General features: G+C 48.2%; 1 protein-coding gene across 14 annotated transcripts in view; it reads left to right on the top strand.

The window, feature by feature from the left end:
- Nucleotides 1-24,087, top strand: part of nfasc (neurofascin) — a 185,420-nt gene that overhangs the window by 108,763 nt on the left and 52,570 nt on the right. For 9 of the 14 annotated variants that reach the window (XM_033042827.1, XM_033042832.1, XM_033042829.1 and 6 more), the window contains 11 exons: nt 910-1,053; nt 2,044-2,155; nt 3,723-3,889; nt 4,809-4,956; nt 6,191-6,315; nt 8,829-8,873; nt 11,996-12,097; nt 14,131-14,328; nt 18,909-18,979; nt 21,452-21,674; nt 22,847-22,962. In XM_033042827.1, the coding sequence (XP_032898718.1) occupies nt 910-1,053; nt 2,044-2,155; nt 3,723-3,889; nt 4,809-4,956; nt 6,191-6,315; nt 8,829-8,873; nt 11,996-12,097; nt 14,131-14,328; nt 18,909-18,979; nt 21,452-21,674; nt 22,847-22,962 (1,451 nt within the window). The remainder of the gene's footprint in view (nt 1-909; nt 1,054-2,043; nt 2,156-3,722; nt 3,890-4,808; nt 4,957-6,190; nt 6,316-8,828; nt 8,874-11,995; nt 12,098-14,130; nt 14,329-18,908; nt 18,980-21,451; nt 21,675-22,846; nt 22,963-24,087) is intronic. The other 5 variants (XM_033042834.1, XM_033042833.1, XM_033042830.1 and 2 more) reach the window with 1 other exon arrangement.

The following is a 24,087-nucleotide window of genomic DNA, read 5'->3' as shown; positions in this document are numbered from 1 at the left end:
CCCGGAGAAAACCCACGAGGTCACAGGGAGAACGTACAAACTCCGTACAGACAGCACCTGTAAAAACCTTCCTATAGATCAGCACAATCATACTTATGTGCAAGAGTGTATGAATAGCAGATTACACTGAGACACTGTGCAAGAGTTGCCATCTTGTACTCTTCAGCTTTCAAAGGTCTATCTGAGGTGGGGCACCTAGGTCAGCATGGACGAGTGGGCCGAAGGGCCTGTATGACTGATGACTTACTTTGCTACATGGAAATACATTATTGCTCACGTTAGACTTTTGACTTCAGAGATGCAGCATTGAATCAGGCCCTTCGGCCTAACGAGTCCATGCCGACCAGTGATCACCCCGCACACTGACACTATCCTACACACTGGGGACAATTTACAATGGCACCAAAGACAACTGACCTACAAACCAGTATGTCTTTTTGGAGTGTGGGATGAAACCGGAGCACCCGGAGAAAACCCACGCGGTCACAGGGAGAACGTATAGACTCCGTACAGACAGCACCCGTAGTCAGGATCGAACCCGGGTCTCTGGCGCTGTAAGGCAGCAACTCTACCGCTGCGCCATTGATGTTGCCCCTGCGAGAAGCTTTTAAAGATTCATATTCTGTGGGATAGTGGAATGAGAACGGGGTAACATAGAAACATAGAAAATAGGTGCGGGAGTAGGCCATTCGGCCCTTCGAGCCTGCACCGCCATTCAATATAATCATGGCTGATCATCCAAGGAGGGAGGGAGGTTAGGAGGGAGCGATAGATCTTCCATGAATGAATGGCGGAGTGGAGTTGTTGTGCTGAATGGTCCAATTCTGTACCTATCTCTTATGAGCTTATGAAGTTATGAGAAGGAAATGTGAATGGAACGACGACATGTTTATCTTTCTTCCTCTGCAGAGGTTCGTCAGAACCTGAACCGGGATGTTTCCGGGGATACGATTATTTTCCGAGAGGCACAGATCGGAACCAGTGCCGTATATCAGTGCAACGCTTCCAATGAGCATGGATACCTACTGGCCAATGCATTTGTCAGTGTGCTCGGTATGTTGTACTGTAGTCTATTGGTTTCTCCTGAAATACATTTTTCTGAGTGGAAACCACTTCAAGTTCAGCTCAGTTTAGTTTATTGTCACGTGTACCGAGGTGCCGTGAAGAGCTTTTGTTGCGTGCTAACCAGTCAGCAGAAAGACAATAGGTGATTACAATCGAGCCCTTTGCAGTGTGTAGATACATGATAAGGGAATAACGTTTAGTGCAAGGTAAAGCCGGCAAAGTCCGATCAAGGATAGTCTGAGGGAGACAAAATTGCTGGAGAAACTCAGCAGGTGAGGCAGCATCTATGGAGCGAAGGAATAGGTGATGTTTCGGGTCGAGACCCTTCTTCAGACTGATGTGGGGGTGGGGGGGGGAGGGGGGGAGAAGAATGGAAGAGGCGGAGACAGTGGGCTGTAGGAGAGCTGGGGAGTGGAGGAGAAGGAGGGGGAAAGCAAGGACTACCTGAAATTGGAGATAGTCCGAGGGTCACCAATGAGGTAGATAGTAGTTCAGGACCGCTCTCTGGTTGTAATGGGACAATTCAGTTGCCTGATAACAGCTGGGAAGAAACTGTCCCCGAATCTGGAGGTGTGCGTTTTCACACTTCTGTATCTTTTGCCCGATGGGAGAGGGGAGAAGAGGGAGGGTGCGACTCGTCCTTGATTACGCTGCTGGCCTTGCCGAGGCAGCGTGAGGTGTAGATGGAGTCAATGGAAGGGAGGTTGGTTTGTGTGATGGTCTGGGCTGCGTCCACAATTCGCTGTCATTTCTTGCGCTCTTGGATGGAGTTGTTCCCAAACCGTGCGGCGATGCCTCCCGGTAAAATGCTCACCGCGGTGGATTTGAGGCACATCAACTTGCACATCCTTGTACAAGGTAAAGCCAGCAAAGTCCGGTCAAGAAGAGTCACCAATGAGGTAGATTTGAGGCACTTTAACTTGTGCATGCTTTCAGTAAGTTTGATGTAGTCAGCTGATGGAATGTCTTTGGTTACAGATGTAGAGCCCAGGATCTTGACCAAGCGAAACCAAATCATCAAGGTGATTGAAAATAACCGCACGCAGCTCGAGTGTCGGTTCTTCGGCGCACCAATCCCCGTACTGCGATGGTAAGGAACCGGTGACCTCTCCGTTGAGCAGTGTTGAATTATCGTGGTGGAATACAGCTCCACCAGGTGGCGCAGCGGTAGAGTTGCTGCCTCACAGCGCCGGAGACCCGGGTTCCATCCCGACTACGGGCGCTTGTCTGTACGGAGTTTGTACGTTCTCCCCGTGACCTGCGTGGGTTTTCTGCGGGCGCTCCGGTTTCCTCCCACACTCCAAAGGCGTGCGGGTTCGTGGGTTAATTGGCCTTGATAGTGAAATGGTAAATTGTCCGTAGTGTGTGTAGGATTGTGTTAGTGTGCGGGGATCGCTGGTCGGCGTGGACTCGGTGGGCCGAAAGGCCTGTTTCCACACTGTATCTCTAAATTCTAAACTCTAAGCTCTAAACCATCGATATTCCGGCAACCGGTAGTCTGATCTCACCCCGCATAATCAAAGTCGTTGTTCCCTCCCCCTCCAGATATCCCCTTCGAAAATACGGTGCCTAGGTCAGGTGAGGTGGCCGATCTTGACCACATCGGGACTTCCGCAGGCCAATCGGCGGAATAGAAACATAGAAACATAGAAAATAGGTGCAGGAGTAGGCCATTCGGCCCTTCGAGCCTGCACCGCCATTCAATATGATCATGGCTGATCATCCAACTCAGTATCCTGTACCTGCCTTCTCTCCATACCCCCTGATCCCTTTAGCCACAAGGGCCACATCTAACCCCCCCTCTTAAATATAGCCAATCAACTGGCCTCAACTACCTTCTGTGGCAGAGAATTCCACAGATTCACCACTCTCTGTGTGAAAAATGTTTTTCTCATCTCGGTCCTAAATGATTTCCCCTTTATCCTTAAACTGTGACCCCTTGTTCTGGACTTCCCCAACATCGGGAACAATCTTCATGCATCTAGCCTGTCCAACCCCTTAAGAATTTTGTAAGTTTCTATAAGATCCCCCCTCAATCTTCTAAATTCTGGATGATTTGGATGAATTTGCCGCCTGCAGCTCCGGCACGGCCAGAGTCGGCAGATCCGTTCCGTTCCCGTAGCCAACCCCGTAGCCAACTTTGCGTGCCGGTTGGTCCAGCAAGACACATAATCCAGAAAGGCTCAGGAACCAAGGTCAGCCTGTAGAAACAAGAAACGAGCTATTCATTCCATTAACGGCCCGTTGAATGTACAGTAGATGCTCTGGGCGTTTGGGAACACAAGGAATCATCCAATATAACTTTAACCAGCCGAGGGTGAGGCATTCTTATATTTGCCTGGCTATCTTGTGGATTTTCACTATCCCTCAGTGATTTGAGTGGGATCCAGCACTTACAGTAAATGTTGTGTTACACTCACTGAGGCAGTCTGTGTGGCCCACTGGATCTTTACCTGATGGTGAATGCTCATCGCTTTGCAACATGGATTGTGTGGGTTTAGAGGGATATGGGCCAAGCGAGGGCAGGTGGGACTCGTGTAGTGGGGGCATGTGGGCCGGGGTGGGCAGGTTTCTACGCCGAGTGACTCCACGACCCCTATGACGTCAGTTGAGACCCTATTTTCTCTCTCTGAAGTAGTTCCTTTTTGTGATTTGAGGTTTAAGGATGGACAGGGCAACAATCTTTATGGAGGGAACTACATCATCCACGACAACGGCACTCTGGAACTGCGCCGCGCCCGCAAGGCCGATGAGGGAATGTACACCTGCATCGCGACCAACATACTGGGCAAAGCGGAGAACAAGTTGCGACTGGAGGTCAAAGGTAAGGTTGGGCGCAGGGGTAGAGCCGCTGCCTCACAGCGCCAGACACCCGGGTTCGATCCCGACTACGGATGCTGTCTGTACGAAGTTTGTACGTCCTCCCCGTGCCCTGCGTGGGTTTTCTCCGGGTGCACCGGTTTCCTCCCACACTCCAAAGACGGACAGGTTTGAAGGTTAATCGGCTTGGATTCACCTCCCACCGGCTAAAGAGATTCCTCGTCTCCATTCTAAAGGAACGTCCTTTTATTCTGAGGCTGTGCCCTCTGGTTCTTGACTCTCCCACTAGTGGAAGGGTCTCCACTCTATCTAGGCCTTTCATTATTCGATAAATTTAAATTAGGTGCCTCCTCATCATTTTAAACTCCAGCGAGCACAGACCAAGTGCCGTCAAAACGCTCATCTTACATTAACCCAATCAGCCCCCAGGATCATTCTCGTAAACCTCCTCTGGGCCCTCACCAACGACAGCACATCCCTCCTCGCCCACTGATGGAAACGCCCTCTCTACATCTACTCTACCTATGCCTTTCATTATCAAGGGCGGTCACGGTGGCTCAGCGGTAGAGTTGCTGCCTTACAGCGAATGCAGCGTCGGAGACCCGGGTTCGATCCCAACTACGGGCGCTGTCTGTAGGGAGTTTGTACCTTCTCCCCGTGATCTGCGTGGGTTTTCTCTGAGATCTTTGGTTTCCACCCACACTCCAAAGACGTACGGGTTTGTAGGTTAATTGGCTTGGTAAATGTGAAAACAAAAAAACTGTCCCTAGCGGGTGTAGGATAGTGTTAATGTGCGGGGATCGCTGGTCAGCGCGGACCCGGTGGGCCGAAGGGCCTGTTTCCGCGCTGTCTCTCTAAACTAAACTAAACTGAAGTAGGTATCAGTAAGCTCCCCTTTCATCTTTTGTCTGTCTTTAATTTAGAACCTACAAGGATAATAAAGGCTCCACAATCGATCACGGTGAGGAGGTCTCACGCGGCCAGATTTGACTGTGCAGTGAGGCATGACCCGACCATGCGGATGAAGGTAACCTGGCTGAAAGATGACAAAGTTCTCTCCTTACCATGGCGGTGAGTACTGCTTCCTCCCATCTCACCTTCCATCAGGCCCCCCGTGGTGCATCTCCTGACCTTCCAGGTTGGCGCGGTGGCGCAGCGGTAGAGTTGTTGCCTCACAGCGCCAGAGACCCGGGTTCGACCTTGATCACGTGTGCTGTCTCTATGTAGTTTGTGTGTTCTCCCTGTGGCCGCGTGGGTTGTCTCCGGGTGCTCTCACATTCCAAAGACTTGCAGGTTTGTAGGTTAATTGGCTTCTGTAAATTGTCCCCGGAGTGTGTTGGATAGAACTAGTGTCCTGGTACTCGATGGTCGGTGTGGACTCGGTTGTCCGAAGGGCCTGTTTCCCCGCTGTCTCTGAAGTCTAAAGTCTTAAGTGAGCAGTAATGTGTTTTCATGTAGCTACGTAAGTAAGTCACGGAGTCAGCATGGGTTCCGTGGGCCGAATGGCCCGTTTCCACGTGGTATATCTTAAATGAAACTAAATATCAGCCTCGGTAATCTATATAGGATCAATGGAAGGTAGACAAAAATGCTGGAGGAACTCAGCAGGTGAGGCAGCATCTATGGAAAGAAGGAATAGGTGACGTTTCGGGTCGAGACCCTTAAGGGTCTCGACCCGAAACGCCACCTATTCCTTAAGGGTCCTTAAGGGTCACCTATTTAAGAGGGAGTTAGATGTGGCCTTTGTGGCTAAAGGGATCAGGGGGTATGGAGAGAAGGCAGGTACGGGATACTGAGTTGGATGATCAGCCATGATCATATTGAATGGCGGTGCAGGCTCGAAGGGCCGAATGGCCTACTCCTGCACCTATGTTCTATGTTTCTATGTTTCTATTCCTTAAGGGTCCTTAACGTCACCTATACCTTCAGGGTCTCGACCCGAAACGTCACCTATTCCTTCGCTCCGTAGATGCTGCCTCACCCGCTGAGTTCCTCCAGCATTTTTGTCAACCTTCGATTTTTCCAGCATCTGCAGTTCTTTCTTATACATTGGACCAATGGTTATATTTAAGGCAGACGTAGATAGATTCTTGATCAGTAAGGGGTGTCAGAGGTTATGGGGCAGGAGAGATAGATCAGCCCTGATTGAATGGCGGAGTAGACTTGATGGGCCAAATGGCCTCATTCTGCTCCTATCACTTATTATGACCTTATATTACGCTGGTGTGGGTCAGTACTCTGAGGAAAAAGGGTTTTAGAGGAAAGAAAGATGTGAAATAAAGAATCCGACTTTCTCTAATTTCAGGGCGAAAGAAGATGAGGTTTCTTTGACAATTATCAACGTGTCTGAGCGAGATGAAGGCATCTACACCTGTATCGCCCGTACGGATCTCGACAGAGACTCGGCTAAAGCACGCCTCACGGTTCTAGGTAAATGACCTGATCTTGTTGGTTCTGCCATTCCTCATCACGAATTGTGATCATCAGATTCTCCAGCGACAGTCCACGCCACGCCCGGCACGGTGGCGCCGCGGTAGAGTCGCTGCCCTTACAACGCTCACTTACCAAGCGCCAGAGACCCGGGTTCGAACCCGACCGCGGGCGCGGTCTGTACGGAGTTTGTACGTTCTCCCCGCGACCGTGTGGTTTTTCTCCGAGATCTTCGGTTTCCTTCCACACTCCAAAGACGTGCTGGTTTGTAGGTTAATTGGCTTGGTGTAAATGTAAAATTGTCCCGAGTGTGTGTGGATTAGTGTTAGTGTGCGGGGATCATTGGTTGGTGCGAACTCGGTGGGCCGAAGGGCCTGTTTCTGCGCTGTATCTCTAAACTAAACTAAACGACAATCCTTTGGCCACAGCCTCTCAACATGAAAACAATGTCTTCCTTTCATCAGTCCATAAGTTCATAACCCCTGACACCCGTACTAATCAAGAATCTATCTATCTCTGCCTTAAAAATATCCATTGGCTTGGCCTCCACAGCCTCCTGTGGCAATGAATTCCACAGTTCACCAGCCTCTGACTAAATAAATTCCTCCTCATCACCTTCCTAAAGGAACATCCTTTAATTCTGATGCTGCGGCCTCTAGTCCTGGACTCTCCCACTGGTGGAAAGATCCTCTCCACATCCTCTCCACGTGTTTCCTGGTTCCTCTCATTAACTCAATCCCCAGTACATAACCCCGCAGAATTGCCTGCTCTAAGTTTGTTCAACGTTTAACTAAAGCACGCTATTTATTTCAAAACACCCGAGTTCCCCTATTCGATGGCGCAAATAAGTAAATTTTTGAAGATGAATTAATTTCCTATGTTCGATCAAAAATCAAGTCTTTACTGTAAGGAATGGGTCCATTTCAGAAGTGTCATTGTTGGCGGCATGGTGGCGCAGCGGTAGAGTTGCTGCCTTACAGCGCCGGAGACCCGGGTTTGATCCCGACTATGGTTGCTGTCTGTACGGAGTTTGAACGTTCTCCCCGTGACCGCGTGGGTTTTCCCCAGTTGCTCCTGTTTCCTCCCACATTCAAAAGACGTACAGGTTTGTAGGTTAATTGAATTTGGTTGTAAATTGTCCCTAGTGTGTAGGATAGTACTTGTGCATGGTGGGCCGAAGGTCCTGTTTCCACACACTCTTAAACTAAACAAGTGTTTGCAGACGACATGAAACGTGGTGAGTTGTGGTTGGCAAGGAAGGTTATTGAAGGGTATCACGGGATAGAGATCAGACGGAAGTTTCGGGGAGAAACGGCAGATGAGATAACCAGCGGAGATGAGATGAGATAACTGCATCCATTACCTCCCCTGTTCCCATAATGTTCCAGCATAGTCTAAATGGGCCGAATGTCTTCCTACGGTGTCATATGAAAATATAAGACACTCCCAACTACGTCCACCACGGATTTTCCTCCAACTGTTGGTCCGACACCTCCTTTAAACCGGACAAAATTACGAGAGCACACTTGAAAACTCACCCTGGAGGTTCCCCCGCAAATATGGCACCAAGACCAGGCGAGGTGGCCGATCTCGACCTCATCTGGACTTCCGCGGCCGATCGGCGGGTTGAATTTGCCCCCTGCGGCCGGGGCTCTGGAACTTCGGTCCGGCCAGAGCTGGCAGATCCGTTCCCACAGGCGATCTCCGAGGCCGACTTTGTGGGCCGGTATCTCTGAGGTACTTTGATACGGTGAATTTCCTTTTTTTTTGCATACAGGAATAGATCAGGTAGATGCACCGAGTCTCTTGCCCAGAGTAGGTGAATTGAGAACCAGAGGACATAGGGTTAAGGTGAAGGGGGAAAGTTTTAATAGGAATCCGAGGGGTAACTTTTTCACACAGAGGGTGGTGGGTGTGTGGGACAAGCTGCCAGAGGAAGTAGTTGAGGCAGGGACTATCCCAGCGTTTAAGAAACAGTTAGACAGGTACATGGGTAGGACAGGTTTGGAGAGATGGGACTAGTGTAACTAGGACCTGTTGGGCAAGTTGGGCCGAAGGGCCTGTTTCCACACTGTATCACTCTATGACTCTAACCTCTGCAGAACAATGGTTCTAATCTGTTCCACTGTGAAGTTTAAGTGCTGATCCGATACGATAGAACTTCATTTATCCCAGGAGGGAAGTTGGACTCCTCTCGGAGGCCGTGACCTCTGTTCGTCCGGCAAAACGGACAACCCGGCAAGACTCTGGAACTGAGACCACCGGAAAATTGGTGGTGGACCTGTATGACTAAATGCATCAAAGGGCAGGAAAAGATGGAACGGGGGCAATAAGGTTTTCAATGCATTGAGCGCTGGACTACCAATCGCCTTGTCTGTTGCCATATGTACAATCCAACAAATCTCTTGATGGTTAAGTGTAATTCCTCAAAACTAACTGTGATCTTTATTTTAATGTAACTGTGTGATCAATGTGGAAACTAAACTCTCTCAACCTTCCTCTTACCTTCACAGTTGTCCCCTCCACCCACATTATCCCGCTTGCTGCTGTGCTTAAAGGTAATCTGCTTACTAACTACCTGTTAACAACTTGTGCCTGGCGACGTCATTCTCAAACGTTTCAGGGGTCACCGTGAACAGTCACGTATGGCCTAACACCATTCCCTTACCAGGCACCATATTCCCCGCAGTCTTTAAGAAAGAACTGCAGATGCTGGAAAAAAAAATCGAAGGTAGACAAAAAAATGCTGGAGGAACTCAGCGGGTGAGGCAGCATCTATGGAGAGAAGGTTTTCGGGTCGAGGCCCTTCTTCAGACTGATGTCGGGGGGGGGGGAAGAAAGGAAGAGGCGGGGACAGTAGGCTAGTGGGAGAGCTGGGAAGGGGAAGGGGGGAGAAAGCAAGGACTATCTGAGTGCACTACAATACAATACGATATGATACACTAGGACTTTATTTATCCCAGGAGAGAAATTGGTCTGCCAACAGTCATAAAGCACAAGAAGATACATTAAACATTAAATTAAAGTGACGAGTGGAAAGGATTGGGATGTGCAAAGATTTGGGGGTGAGGGGGAGTCAGTCTTCACCACGACAGAAGGGGGAGGAGTTGTACAGTTTGATAGCCACAGGGAAGAAGGATCTCCTGTGGCGTTCTGTGCTGCATCTTGGTGGAACCAGTCTGTTGCTGAAAACATTGGGGAAAAATTGGTGCAGGAGAAGGCCCTTCGGATCTTCGAGCCAGCGCTTCTGGCTCCTCAGGTTGACCAGTCATGGAGGGTGAGCTGTATTGTCCAGTTTGAGGAGCATCCACCCCTCCTAGACCACCTCCCATGAATCTAACTCTGCCCCCAGGACAGATACAGCATTCCTGATGAGCTCGTTGCTCCGGTTGGGATCCACGGCCTTCACCTTTGCCCTCACTCTATGACTCTGGGCAGGAAAACCAAATGCTTGACTAACTCAGCGGGTCAGGCAGAAACTGAGGCGGGAATGGACAGACGATGTTTTGGGTCGGGACCGCATCTTCAGACTGATTCCGGGAATGGTTCACGTCCAAGGTATTACCAAACTACAACCAGAATGGTTCAGGGGGGCTTCATTGTCTGAAGAAAGGTCTCGACCCAAAACGTCACCTATTCCTTTTCTCCAAAAATACTGTCTGACCCGCTGAGTAACTCCAGCTTTTTATGTCTATCTTCAGTTTAATCCAGCATCTGCAGTTCCTTCCCGCACTTATTGTTACATATACTTTGATACAGTGAAGTTCCTTTTTTAACATACAGGAATAGATTGGGTAAACGCACCGAGTCTCTTGCCTAGAGCAGGGGCATCGAGAACCAGAGGATCTGGGTTTAAGGTGAAGGGGGAAAGATTGAACTGGAATCTGAGGGGATAACCTTTTTCACACAAAGGGTGGTGGGTGTATGGAACGAGCTTGCCATGGCAGGTAGTTGTGGCTGGGACTATTGCAACGTTTAAAAAACAATTAGACAGGTACATGGATAGGACAGGTTTAGAGGGATATGGGCCAAATGCAGGCAGGTGGGACTAGTGTAGATTGGTCGGTGTGGGACAAAGACCCTGTTTCCATGCTGTATGACCCCATGAGTCCATTATTCTATGAGTTCAGTAAAAGTTTAGAAAGGAACTTCAGATGCTGGTTTATACTGAAGATAGCCACCAAGTGCTGGAGTAACTCAGCGAGTCAGCATCATTCGGGTGTGAAGAAGGGTTCCGATCTCTAAACATCATACATCCTTTTTCTCCAGAGATGCTGCCTGAAACGATAGGCCTCCAAATTTAATATTAAACACCTTGGAATGAACAAGTTTAAGAAATATGTTTCTTGCCAAAGATGGCACGTCAGATCAAACTCAGATTCCTCTGTTTCATTATAAAAAGAAGCTTGCGTTGTCTCATTATAATTAAAGGGATAATATTATAATATTGGCCTGATCTATCAGTTCAGTTTAGTTTATTGTCACGTGTACCGAGGTACAGTGAAAAGCTTTTGTTGCGTGCTAAACAGTCAGCGTAAAGACAACACATGATTACAATTGAGTCATTTACAGTGAGAAGATACATGATAGGGGAATGACATTTAGTGCAAGGTAAAGCCATCACAGTCCGATCAAGGATAGTCCGAGGGTCACCACAGTAGTTCAGGACTGCTCTCTGGCTGTGGTGGGATGATTCAGTTGCCTGATAACAGCCGGGAAGAAACTGTCCCTGAATCTGGAGGTGTGCGTTTTCACACTTCTATACCTTTTGCCTGATGGGAGAGGGGAGAAGAGGGAGTGGCCAGGGTGCGACTTGTCCTTGATCATGCTGCTGACCTTGCCGAGGCAGCGTGAGGAGTCAATAGAAGGGAGGTCGGTTTGTGTGATGGTCTGGGCAGCGTCTACAATTTGCTGCAATTTCTTGCTGACTTGGATGGAGCTGTTCCCAAACCAAGCTGTGATGCATCCCGATAAATATATATAGACTGGGGTTTATTATCCTGGGTTTACTCTTAAAACCTCCGATGATCAGCACCCCAGTTTTACTTTTTTGGACTGTTCAGGTTAGCTTATTATTGTCACGTGTACCGAGGTACAGTGAAAAGCTTTTTTGTTGCATGCTCTCAAGTCAGCGAAAAGACTATATACATGATTACAATCGAGCCATCCACAGTGTACAGATACAGTATCGAATCAGTGCAAGAAAAACTCCAGCAAAGGCCGATTAAAACGTAAAAGCATTAACCACAGTAATATTCCCAGATACAGAACTTGTGGTATAACATGCATGCTGTGACCTTCTTTCTAATACAAATCCCAGGACAATGCTATCCCCTTTAACCACTAAGGCACTTACCGCATTATATTTTAGTGCCTTCCAAAATAAAATGGTCTGCAAAAGATGGAAGGAACATGGGGCTAATCAAATGACCTAAATAATGTTATTCTCTTAAGTGGCATTGACTGTATGTATACACGGGGAGAGGTAAGCATTTGTGTAAATGCCGAGGCAGCATGAGATATAAATGGAGTCAGTGGAAGGGAGGTCGGTTTCATTGTTTTGATCTTTGAGTTCCTTTGGTTTCGTTGGCATGGTCGCATTTCCAACTATTACGTTGGAGGGTGGATTGTGAGGGGGCGATTCAGAGAGATGTATTAGTTGCATTTTTCGACATTGTAGACCGCCCTGCGCCTCCTCGAGACCTGGAACTAACGGACCCAGAAGATCGCAGCATTAGGTTGACCTGGATTCCTGGCGATGACAACAACAGCCCAATCACAGGTACGGAAACAGCCTTTGCCTTGAACAAGACGCGCCATTGATTTGTTTTGGTCCTCGCATTCGGCACCCAATGTTGGCTCGTCAAGGTGACCAAGGAAAAGACTAAAGGGCCTGTCCCGCTTACCCGATTTTTTCCGCGACTTGCCGGCACCCGTCATAGTCACGGCAGGTCACCGAAAAATTTCAAAATGTTGAAAATGCAACGGCGACCAGATAAAGGTACGACCCTTTGGGCGGCTACACACAACCAAACAGGCGTCACCACGCGACATGTTGCATAAAACCGCGTGAGTGGGACAGGCCCTTTAAGCTGTACATACTTGCAATGTCTCATAAGTTCGTAGGTGATAGAAGCAGAATTAGACCGTTCAGCCCATCAAGTCTATGCCGCCATTCAATCATGTCTGATCTATCTTTCCCTCTCAACCCCATTCTCCTGCCTTCTCCCCTTAACCCCCGACACCTGTACTAATCAAGATTCTATCTATCTCCCCCTTAAAACTGTCAACTGACAGCCTCCACAGCCTTCTGTGGCAAAGAATTCCACAGATTCGCCACCCTCTTAAAATAAATTATTGGGAAGTCAAGAGCTAACTTGGTAAGATAAAAATGAGATAGAAACATAGAAATTAGGTGCAGGAGTAGGCCATTCGGCCCTTCGAGCCTGCACCGCCATTCAATATGATCATGGCTGATCATGGCTGATCATGACCATTCAGCCCATCAACATGAGATTCAACATGGATTATATTGATGAGAGAATAGCAACTAGAACCATTTGGACGGGTATATGGGTAGGTGCGGCACAGTGGCTCACTGATGGAGTTGCTGCCTTACAGCACCAGTGAACCAAGTTCGATCCTGACTACAGCTGCTTGTCTGTACGCAGTTTGTACATTCTCCCCATGACCTGATTGGGTTTTCTCCGGGTACTCCGATCTCTTCCCACTTTCCTAAGGTACATAGAAACATAGAAACATAGAAAATAGGTGCAGGAGTAGGCCATTCAGCCCTTCGAGCCTGCACCGCCATTCAATACGATCATGGCTGATCATCCAACTCAGTATCCTGTACCCGCCTTCTCTCCATACCTTCTGATCCCTTTAGCCACAAGGGCCACATCTAACTTCCTCTTAAATATAGCCAATGAACTGGCCTCAACTACCTTCTGTGGCAGAGAATTCCACAGATTCACCACTCTCTGTGTGAAAAATGTTTTTCTCATCTCGGTCCTAAAAGATTTCCCTCTTATCCTTAAACTGTGACCCCTTGTTCTGGACTTCCCCAACATCGGGAACAATCTTCCTACATCTAGCCTGTCCAACCCCTTAAGAATTTTGTACAGGTGGGTGGGTCAACTGGCTTCTGTAAAAAATGTCCCTAGTTTGAAGGATTGTGCTAACGTGCAGGGTGATCGCTAGTCGGAGCGGGCTAGATGGGCCAAAGGGCCTGTTTCCGCATGGCGTGTCTAAACTAAACTAAACTAATATCCTGTAAGAAGGAACTGCAGTTGCTGGATCAAACCGAAGACGGACACAAAAAGCTGGAGTAACTCAGCGGGACAGGCAGCATCTCTGGAGAGAAGGAATGGGTGACGTTTCGGGTCAACCCGAAACGTCACCCATTCCTTCTCTCCAGAGATGCTGCCTGTCCCGCTGAGTTACTCCAGCTTTTTGTGTTTAACTAATAATCTTATTATAATCACTAATATGAATGGTTTATCGATGGTTGGTGTGATTGATTGATACTTTATTGTCACATGTGGCATGTCACGGTGAGGTTCTTTGTATCACAAGGTATGCAAAGAGTCGCTATGTGAAGGGCATCGCCACGGTTACAAAAGTATTCAACGTCGTCCCAAATGGTCCTCTTTTGTTCTTGGTGTACCCCCCACCCCCTGCCCCCCACCTCCTCCTGCCTGATCCCTCTTTGTTCTCTCGACGGGCCGAAGGGCCTGTTCCCCTGCCTCGTCTCCAAACTAAAAACAAAACGAGTTGAGAAACGCTGACGGATTGGTCGCCCTCTCTTCGCAGAGTTCATCGTGCAGTACGAAGAAAACAGGTTAGAGCCCAGAAAGTGGCACAATTTAACCAGGATCCCGGGGAACATCAACTCTGCAGTGTTGCAGCTCGCTCCGTACGTCAACTACCAGTTCCGGGTCATCGCTGTGAACGAAGTGGGCGAAGGTGCCCCTAGTCTCCCCTCTGAACGTTATCAGACGACCGGAGCAGGTAACGTCTTTCCATCACTGTTCTGCAGTCAGGGGCGGAAAACCCGGGGGGGGGGCATAGGTAGCAATGTTACATAATTTTGAGGTTTTAAAAATCAAGTCTGCAATTTATCCCATCAGATAAAGCATAAAAAGAAGTTTAATTTGACACCTAATTCACTTTCATATCTCAAGTATTAAAAAAGTTATGGCCATTTTCATACTCGGAAATGAGCATCTTGTTCCCTATTGATTTTCTATGGACATAACAAAAAAGCTGTGATCGTGGGCAGTCATAAGCCCACAACTTTCTTAAAAATTAAGAGAACTGAATGAAAATTTCAGTTATCATAGATTGAAGCATTCTGAAACAAATATAAAATAATCTTACTTGGATGACCTGAAATTAAAGCATATAGTTAGTTAGTTAGTTAGTTAGTTAGTTACCCAATTGTAGCTAATTCCAAACTTCAATTACTAGATCTAAACATCTATCCATTTCTTAAGAAAAGATTAACATTTTTAAATAGCCTAAGTGTCCAAATAATATTCACAAAGAATTCACAATAAAACATGATTTTTAAATCTCATTGACATTAATTTATAGGCCAAATGGAAGGAATTTAGTGTTTAATTGCTGTAAATTATTGGCCATTTAAATCAGCTTTCCCTGTGGAACGCGCTGGTTTAGAACGTTCACATTGCCCCAAATGCCCAGAAAAATACTGCGGGATATAATGGGCCCCAATTTAGCTACTCGCAACATAAAATATTGTATAAAGGGATCTTAAGAAGCCCTTTTTAACGTAAAAATAAACAACCTACCTTCCGTTGTCCCCTGTATGAGATCCGGCCCGTTGTCGGCGGTCGCGGGTTTAGAGGTTAATTTTTAACCTACTATAACAAGTAAATAAACCCCTTAAAACTAAAAATAGCTCAAGCGACGGAATCTTCCAGCGATTTTTCGTTAATAATTAACTAGGCTGAACATCCTCGATTTGAACAGCCTAGGGAAAATCGCGTTTTAAACCTGCCCCCCTCTAAACGGCGCCAAAATCGTACACACGGGCTAGGACAAATTTTCAGCGACGCTTCAGGTACGTTTTACAACATACCTACCATAGGGGACACGTCCACCCCATGTTTTGAGAGGTGGGGGACATCCCCCCCCCCCCCAAGTTTTTGTGATCCTGATTGTAAAATCTCCGCTTTTGGCGCTGGATTGAGCCTCCGAAGCCTCACGCGTGTGTGTGTGTGCGCATGCGCGCGTGGCCGCCAAAAAATGGTGTCCCCCGTCCCCTCCATGTTTTGATAGCGAGTTCCGCTCTTGGTTCTGCTGGCAATGACCTAACGGCAGAAAACAATATCATGTCAAAAATCAGGCCCAACCTTCAGATCAACACTCCACAATAGATGGATGCATTGACATGCAGTCCTTTACATCCTTAATCAATTGCTTCCCTTTATCCCATTTAGCAAATTATTTTGGCTTCAGAGTTATTTGCCTCGGCATTTCATTTTACCCAGATTGGGTAAATGCGCAGAATCATTTACCCAGAGTAGGGGAATCGAGAACCAGAGGACATAGGTGAGGTGAGGGGCAAGAGATTTCATCGGATTCTGAGGGGCAATTTTTTTTACACAAAGGGTGGAACGTGCTGCCGGCGGAGGTTGTTGAGGCAGGTACTATCACAGTGTTTCAGAAATATTTAGACCGGTGCATGACAGGGTTAGAGGGATATGGTCCAAACCTGGGTAGGTGGGACTAGTGAAGATGGGACACGTTGGTCGGTGTGGGGCAAATTAGCCTAAATGACCTGTTTCTACGCTGTTCGATGCTATGACTATCTATATAGTTAACTATGGACCCCAGAGTATTTGGCCATTCTGAGGGCGGTGGGTGCATAGAACGAGCTGCCGGAGGAGGTAGTTGAGGCATCACGACGTCTAAGAAACATTTAGGCAAATACATACTGTAGATAGGACAGGTTTAGAGGGATATGGGCTAAATGCAGGCAGGCGGGACTGGTGTAGATGGGGCATGTTGGTCGGTGTGGATAGGTTGGGCAGAAGGGCATGTTTCCACGCTGCATGTCTCTATGACTCTCTCACCCTATGTATCAAAGAAGATCCATGGTGGGACCACCTCCACTTTGTAACCAGACTTCTTACCCTGGTCCTTTCTGATAGACCATGCATGGATGTGGCTGAGATGGGAACTCCATCCCTCATCCCTGAGGAGACATGTTGAGATCAATAATCTTTATACCTGCCTGGTGAGGGTGGCAACACTGCTTGGATGAATATCTGGAGATTTTATTTGATTATGTCCTTTCCCCAGTCGATAGTCCGTATGATACACTATGTCCATAAAATAGACCAAACATTATGGGTGTGACAGTATTAGCTACATGGAGAGACCACAGACAATAGACAATAGGTGCAGGAGGAGGCCATTCGGCCCTTCGAGCCAGCACCGCCATTCAATGTGATCATGGCTGATCATCCACAATCAGTACCACATTCCTGCCTTCTCCCCATATCCCTTGACTCCGCTATCTTTAAGAGCCCTATCTAGCTCTCTCTTGAAAGCATCCAGAGAACCGGCCTCCACCGCCCTCTGAGGCAGAGAATTCCACAGACTCACAACTCTCTGTGTGAAAAAGGTTTTTCCTGGTCTCCGTTCTAAACGGCTGACCCCTTATTCTTAAACCGTGGCCCCTGGTTCTGGACTCCCCCAACAGATGTCGGACAACCGTGGGTTGTTTTCTCTGAAGCGCCAGGGGTTGAGGTGAGACCTGATTGTTGTATACACAAAGGTACATAGGGCCACCGAGGGTGCACCAGCCGTACATTGGGTGGACAGTCAGAACCTTTTTCCAGGGTTGGAATGTCAAAGACCAGAGGGAGTAGCTTTGAGTGTGAGCGACAAATTTTAAAAGAGAAGAGTTTCATGCACAGAGGGTGGTGGGTGCCTGGAACGTGCTGCCAGGTGTGGTGATGGAGGCAGATACAATAGTGGTGTTCAAGAGGCTTTTAGATAGGTGCATGGTAATAGATAAATATGACCAATTCTTAAGGAGTTGGTCTCCTTTCATCGACTTTTTGGAATCATGTGATGCAGCGGTACCATAAGGATTGCTGATTTCAGTTCATGACGTGGATAGTTCTACATCTCCGAATATAGATTTGAAAAATTCTCTTTTAAGGGGCCTTTTCTTCTATTTCTACTTTCCACCTTTTCTTTTTTATTTTATTTTTTTATTTTTATTTTTTATATCCACACTTCACATTTTTCTACTCTCTACCATCTATTTTTCCACTCTTTCCCCTTTCTAATGTTTTCTTTTTCTTGTCTTGCCTACTCATAACATAAAACTAGAGGTTGTACATAGAATGGATTACGGTATGACATAGTTGGCACCTAAAATTAGGTGCCACTGTATTGTTTTGTATTGTATTAACTTCTAATAAAATAAACAAAAAAAAACAAAAAAAAAAAAAAAAAAAAGATAGGTGCATGGATATGTAGGGACTATGTAGAGATATGGTTCACATTAGGAGATTAGTTTATCTCGGCATTATGTTCGGCACAGACATTGTGGGCTGAAGGGCCTGTCCTTGTGCGGTTATGTTCTGCGTTCTTAAGGTGAAATGGAATAACTCTTAACTGCCACACAGTCTATTCCGCGGACTTCTGTGTTATATATAACAAAGCGGAATAAAATGAGAGAAGCTGCAGGGGTTTTATTCAAGCTGCGATCATTTTCCTTCCTGGTTTTGCTCACTGAAATATTTTGGAGATAACCAGTGAATTCCTGGAAGGCACGGTGGCGCAGCGGTAGAGTTGATGCCTTACAGCGCCAGAGACCCGGGTTCGATCCTGGGTTCGAAGGATGAGGGGGCATCTTATAGAAACATATAAAATCATAAAAGGACTGGACAAGCTAGTTGCAGGAAAAATGTTCCCAATGTTGGGCGAGTCCAGAACCAGGGGCCACAGTCTTAGAATAAAGGGGAGGTCATTTAAGACTGAGGTGAGAAAAAACTTTTTCACCCAGAGAGTTGTGAATTTATGGAATTCCCTGCCACAGAGGGCAGTGGAGGCCAAGTCACTGGATGGATTTAAGAGAGAGTTAGATAGAGCTCTAGGGGCTAGTGGAGTCAAGGGATATGGGGAGAAGGCAGGCACGGGTTATTGATAGGGGACGATCAGCCATGATCACAATGAATGGCGGTGTTGGCTTGAAGGGCCGAATGGCCTCCTCCTGCACCTATTTTCTATGTTTCTATGATCCCGACTATGGGTGCTCGTCTGTACGGAGTGTGTACGTTCTCCCCGTGACTGCGTGGGTTTTCTCTGACATCTTCGGTTTCCTCCCACGCTCCAAAGACGTACAGGTTTGTAGGTTAATTGGCTTGATGTGAATGTAAACTTGTCCCGGGTGTGTGTCGGATAGAGTTAGTGCGCGGGGATCGCTGGTCTGCGCGGGCTCGGTGGGCCTGTTTCCACGCTGCAGCTCTAAACTAAACTAAACTAAATTCCCATATCGTCTTATCTTCTTGGAAGCTCAGGAAGTCTAACATCTCTTTGTTTCCCAGCTCCTGAGATGAATCCCACTGATGTTCGAGGGGCGGGAATATCGGAATCCAGCATGCAGATCAGTTGGACAGTAAGTGCGGTTTTCCACAAGTTCCATTTCCCGCACAGCAGCTCCACATTTTGCCAGTGGTCTATGAAGCCAGTGGAGGAAACACGTCAACTTGGGCAGCACAGTGTCAGAGGGTGGTGAATCTGTGGAATTCATTGCCACAGAAGGCTGTGGAGGCCAAGTCAATGGATATTTTTTAACATCAGAGATTGACAGATTCTTGATCAGTACGGGTGTCAGGGGTTACGGGGAGAAGGCAGGGGAATGGGGTTGAGAGGGAAAGATAGATTAGCCGTGATTGAATGGCGGAGTGGGCTTAATGGGCCGAATGGCCTAATTCTGCTCCTTGAACTTATGAACAATGGTGCAGCAGGTAGAGCTGCTGCCTCACCATAGCAGAGATCCAAGTTCATACCTGAGTTTGTACGCTGCCTGTGTGGAGTTTGCATGTTCTCCCTGTAAACGCGTTGTTTTCCTCTGGGTGCTCCGGTTTCATTCCACATCCGAAAGACACGCGGGTTTGTAGGTTAGTTGGTCTCTGAAAATTGCCACCAGTGTGCAGGGCCTGGATGTAAGAGTGGGATAACATGGAACTAGTGTAAATGGGTGATCGGTGGTCAATGTGGATTCAGCGAGCCGATGGGGGCTGTTTCCATACCGTATCCATGTGGAGCAGTGGAACAGCCAACATGTAGTTAGATGTGGCCCTTGTGGCTAAAGGGATCAGGGGGTATGGAGAGAAGGCAGGGATGGGATACTGAGTTGGATGATCAGCCATGATCATATCGAATGGCGGTGCAGGCTCGAAGGGCCGAATGGCCTACTCCTGCACCTATTTTCTATGTTTCTATGTAGGAACAAAGAACTGCAGATGCATGTTTATACCAAAGATAGACACAACATGCAGGAGTAACTCAGCGGACAGGCAGCGTCCATGGAGACCAGGGCGACATTTCGGGTCGGGACCCCTCTCTCTGGTCGTTTTGGACTGTGAATCAATCAATCACCATCTTCTCCTTTGAGAAGCAAGGAGAGGGAAGAATTCCATTTCATGTTTTTCTTTGTTCCTTACAATGCCGTGTACGACAGTGATCGCAACTTCTACTGAAGTGTGGATGGCCGTTGGCTCGCTAGAAGCTCATCCGCCCTTAGACAGGTCTTGTTTTTGGTCCTGCTGGGGGTCCACGGGGAGAGGGTTTAGTCGCCGACTCTCCGACCATGGAGCCGGTAGCACGGGATTACATGGTACCCGTGGCGGGGGGAACTCCCCCCCCCGACCTGACCTATGGAAATGGTGCCAAAACCTGCCGACTCTTGCATCTGAATGGACTCAGTGACCTGTCCCCATGCATTTGGTACTTAATCAGCTCTTGATGTATGGGAATAATCTTTCCGATCTATTAATTCCATTGCACCTTGGTGCAAGTGATATCAAAAGAACCATTTTGAACCGTTGAACCGTTGAACCGTTTACCTGCAGTTTCTGAGGTTGAGTTCAGTTAATTGTCACACGAGTACCGAGGCGCAGTGCAAAGCTTTTGTTGCGCGCTAACCAGTCAGCGGAAAGTCGATTTGTGATTGCAATCGAGCCGTCCTCAGTGTACAGATACACGATGAAGGGAAAAACGTGAATAAGGTTTCAGTAAAGTCCAATCAAGGGGAGACGCAAAATGCTGGAGCAACTCAGCGGGTGAGGCAGCATCTCTGGAGAGAAGGAATGGGCGACGTTTCGGGTCGAGACGACCCGAAACGTCGCCCATTCCTTCTCTCCAGAGATGCTGCCTCACCCGCTGAGTTACGTTTCGTGTCCACCTTCGATTTTACCAGCATCTGCAGTTCTTTCTCATGGACCTGTCCCACTTACGCGACTTTTTCGACGACTGCCGGCACCCATCATAGGTCGTTGCAGGTCACCGAAAATTTTCAACACGTTGAAAATCCAGCGGGGACCGGAAAGACGCTGCGACTCTTTGGGCGACTGAGGAAACGACTCACGACCGTACAGGCGACACCCCGGTGACATGTCGCGGGGTGAAGCCTGTTTGGTCGTGAGTAGTCGCCCAAAGTGTTCTGGTCGCCGCTGGATTTTCAACACGTTGAACATTTTCGGCCTATGACGACCTATGACGGGTGTCGGCAAATCGCCAAAAAAAATTGCGTAAGAAGACGATTTTCAAAATACTTGGCGATTTTCTTGGCGACTGCCGGCAACATTGAACGACGCATCAGGTCACCGAAAAACTTGCGACATGATGACGAATGGCGCGCGGTGTTTTTTTCAAGAGTCTCAACATTTTTTTTGTTGCCGCTGGATTTTGAAATGTTCAAAATCTTTTGGCGACCCTGATATGACGCCGGCAGTCGCCGAAAAAGATCAGCAAGTTGGGACAATCCCTTTCCAAAAGTCCGATCGAGGACAGTCCGCGGGTGAGTTCAGCTCTGCCGATCTCTTGCAAATGTTCATGCCTGGGTTTCATTTGCTGTGTTTTCCAGCCGCTGTCTGCTACCCAGGTCAGTGATCTCAACGTCAGGTACATCGTCAGCTGGAGGCAGCGGGACGTGGGCGGGGAATGGTCAACGGTCACGGTGACCAGGTCCAGTTACCTCGTCTCTCCGACACCCCTCTTCACCCCCTACGAGGTCAAAGTGCAGGTGGTGAACGATTTTGGCCCGGGTCCCGAGCCAGACGTCATCATCGGATACTCAGGCGAAGAATGTAAGTGTATACTGGGGTGGAGCCGTCTGGGGATTGCTTCTGTGTTGAACAAGTGTGTGCTTCATCACCCATCAGCCATGATCATATTGAACGGCAGTGCCGGCTCCAAGGGCCCAATGGCCGACTCCTGCACCTTCTTTCTACGTTGGACCTCCCTGAGTGCACACTTAAGCGGGGATCTTCTGACAGGGTGGGTGGGGCCCTCAGACTCACCACAGTTAACACCGCCCCTACCTCACAGCGATAGCGTTACTGCCTTCCAGTGCCAGAGACGGAGGTTCGATCCTGGCCACGGGTGCTTGTCTGTACGGAGTTTGTACGTTCTCCCCGTGACCTGCGTGCGTTTTACCCGGATGCTCCGGTTTCCTCCCACACTCCAAAGACGTGCGGGTTTGTAGGTTAATTGGCTTCTGTAAATTGTCCCTCGCGTGTAGGATAGAACTAGTGTGAATGTGGGATTGCTGGTCGGCGCGGACCCGATGGGCCGAAGGGCCCGTCTCCACGCTGTATCTCTAAACTAATCTAAACTCTGGATATTTAAGGGGGGGGGGGGGGAGGGAAGAAGAGTTATTTAAGATCTCATCACAAAGGCCCATGCATATAGCCAAGGCTAGTACATCAGTACCATACTGAGGGATTGCTGAATGGTCATAGGTGCTGCATTTTGTATGGGAGCTTAAATTGGGACCTATCTTCTCGAGTACTTGGGCTATACAGCCTGACCAGTGACATCTGGGAGCAGGGTGGCACAGCGGTAGAGTGCTGCCTTAGTTACCCAGGTTTGATCCTGACTACTGAACAATCAACAACCTGAAGTATTAACAGTGGCGCAGCGGTAGAACCACTGTCTCACAGCGCCAGAGACATGAGTTCGATCCTGACTACCGGGTGCTTGTCTGAACGGAGTTTGTACGTTCTCCCCGTGACCTGCGTGGGTTTTTTCCCCGATATCTCCGGTCTCCTCCCACACTCCAAAAACGTACGGGATTGTAGGTTATTTGGCTTTGGTAAAAATTAGAAATTGTCCCCTAGTGTGCAGGATAGTGCTGGTGTATGAGGTGAATGCTGGCCAGCGCCGGCACAGTGGGCCGAAGGGCCTGTTGTATCTCCAAAGTCTAGCATCTAAAGTACCTTGAGGCATGGACTTTGACCTGTTTTGTGCTTGCATTTAGATCCAAACGCGGCCCCGACGAGCTTATCCGGGAGACACGTCAACAGCACGGCCATTTTGTTGCAGTGGAGGGCAGTACCACAAGAAAATATCCGGGGATATCTCATCGGCTATCGAGTAAGTAGCGGATGGTCACTACCCGAAACGACACCCGTTCCTTTTCTCCAGAGATGCCGCCTGTCCCGTTGATTTACTCCAGCACTTTATGTGTCTATCTTAAGTAGTAGGATGACAATAGACAATTGGTTCAGGAGTAGGCCATTCAGACCTTCGAGCCAGCAGCGCCATTCACTGTGATCATGGCTGATCGTCCACAATCAGTACCCCGTTCCTGCCTTCTCCCCATATCCCCTGACTCCGCTATTTTTAAGAGCCCTATCTAACTCTCTCTTGAAAGCATCCAGAGAATTGGCCTCCACTGCTTTCTGAGGCAAAGAATTCCACAGATTCACAACTCTCTGGGTGAAAAAGTTTTTCCTCATCTCCGTTCTAAATGGCCTCCCCTTATTCTTAAACTGTGGCCCCTGGTTCTCTACTCCCCCAACATCGGGAACATGTTTCCTGCCTTTAGCGTGTCCAATTCCTTAATAATCCTACAAGGTTCAATGAGATACCCTCTCATCCATCTAAATTCCAGTGTATACAAGCCCAGTCGCTCCATTCTTTCAACATATGACAGTCCCACCATCCCTGGAATTTACCTCGTGAACCTACACTGCACTCCTGGTTCTAGCGTTGAATATTACTGCCAGTACATCTCAACCATCAAAAGCCAAGTGAACAAGGAGTTTTGTGCTGCAAACTCCTCAAAGAAAGCAAGTGCCTCGAACTAGTCTTTCCAGGTGAGACAGAGGTTCATGTGCACCTCCTCTCACCTCATCTACTGCATCCAACGTTCCAGGGGTGTTCTCCAGAACACCGGCGAGACCAAGCGTAGACTCGGCAGCCATTTCATTGAACATTTGCACCAAGGCCTACTGGGTCTCCTGGTTGCCAATCACATTAACTCCCCATTCCCATACTGATCTTTCTGTCCTGGGCCTCCTCCATTGAGCCAAACACGGGCAGGTGGGACTAATGTAGCTGGGACATGTTGGCCCGGTGTGGGCAAGTTGGGCCGAAGGACCTATTTCCACGCTGTATCGCTCTGTGACTATGACTTTATTTACTTTCTCCAGGGATGCTGCCTGACCCGCCGAGTTACATAGAACCATAGAAAATAGGTGCAGGAGGAGTCCATTT

The sequence above is a fragment of the Amblyraja radiata genome, chromosome 24, assembly GCF_010909765.2.
Source record: "Amblyraja radiata isolate CabotCenter1 chromosome 24, sAmbRad1.1.pri, whole genome shotgun sequence".
Classification (NCBI taxonomy): Eukaryota; Metazoa; Chordata; class Chondrichthyes; order Rajiformes; family Rajidae; genus Amblyraja; species Amblyraja radiata.
The sequence above is the reverse complement of the archived record's forward strand: the minus strand, read 5'-3'. Positions and strand labels throughout refer to the sequence as shown.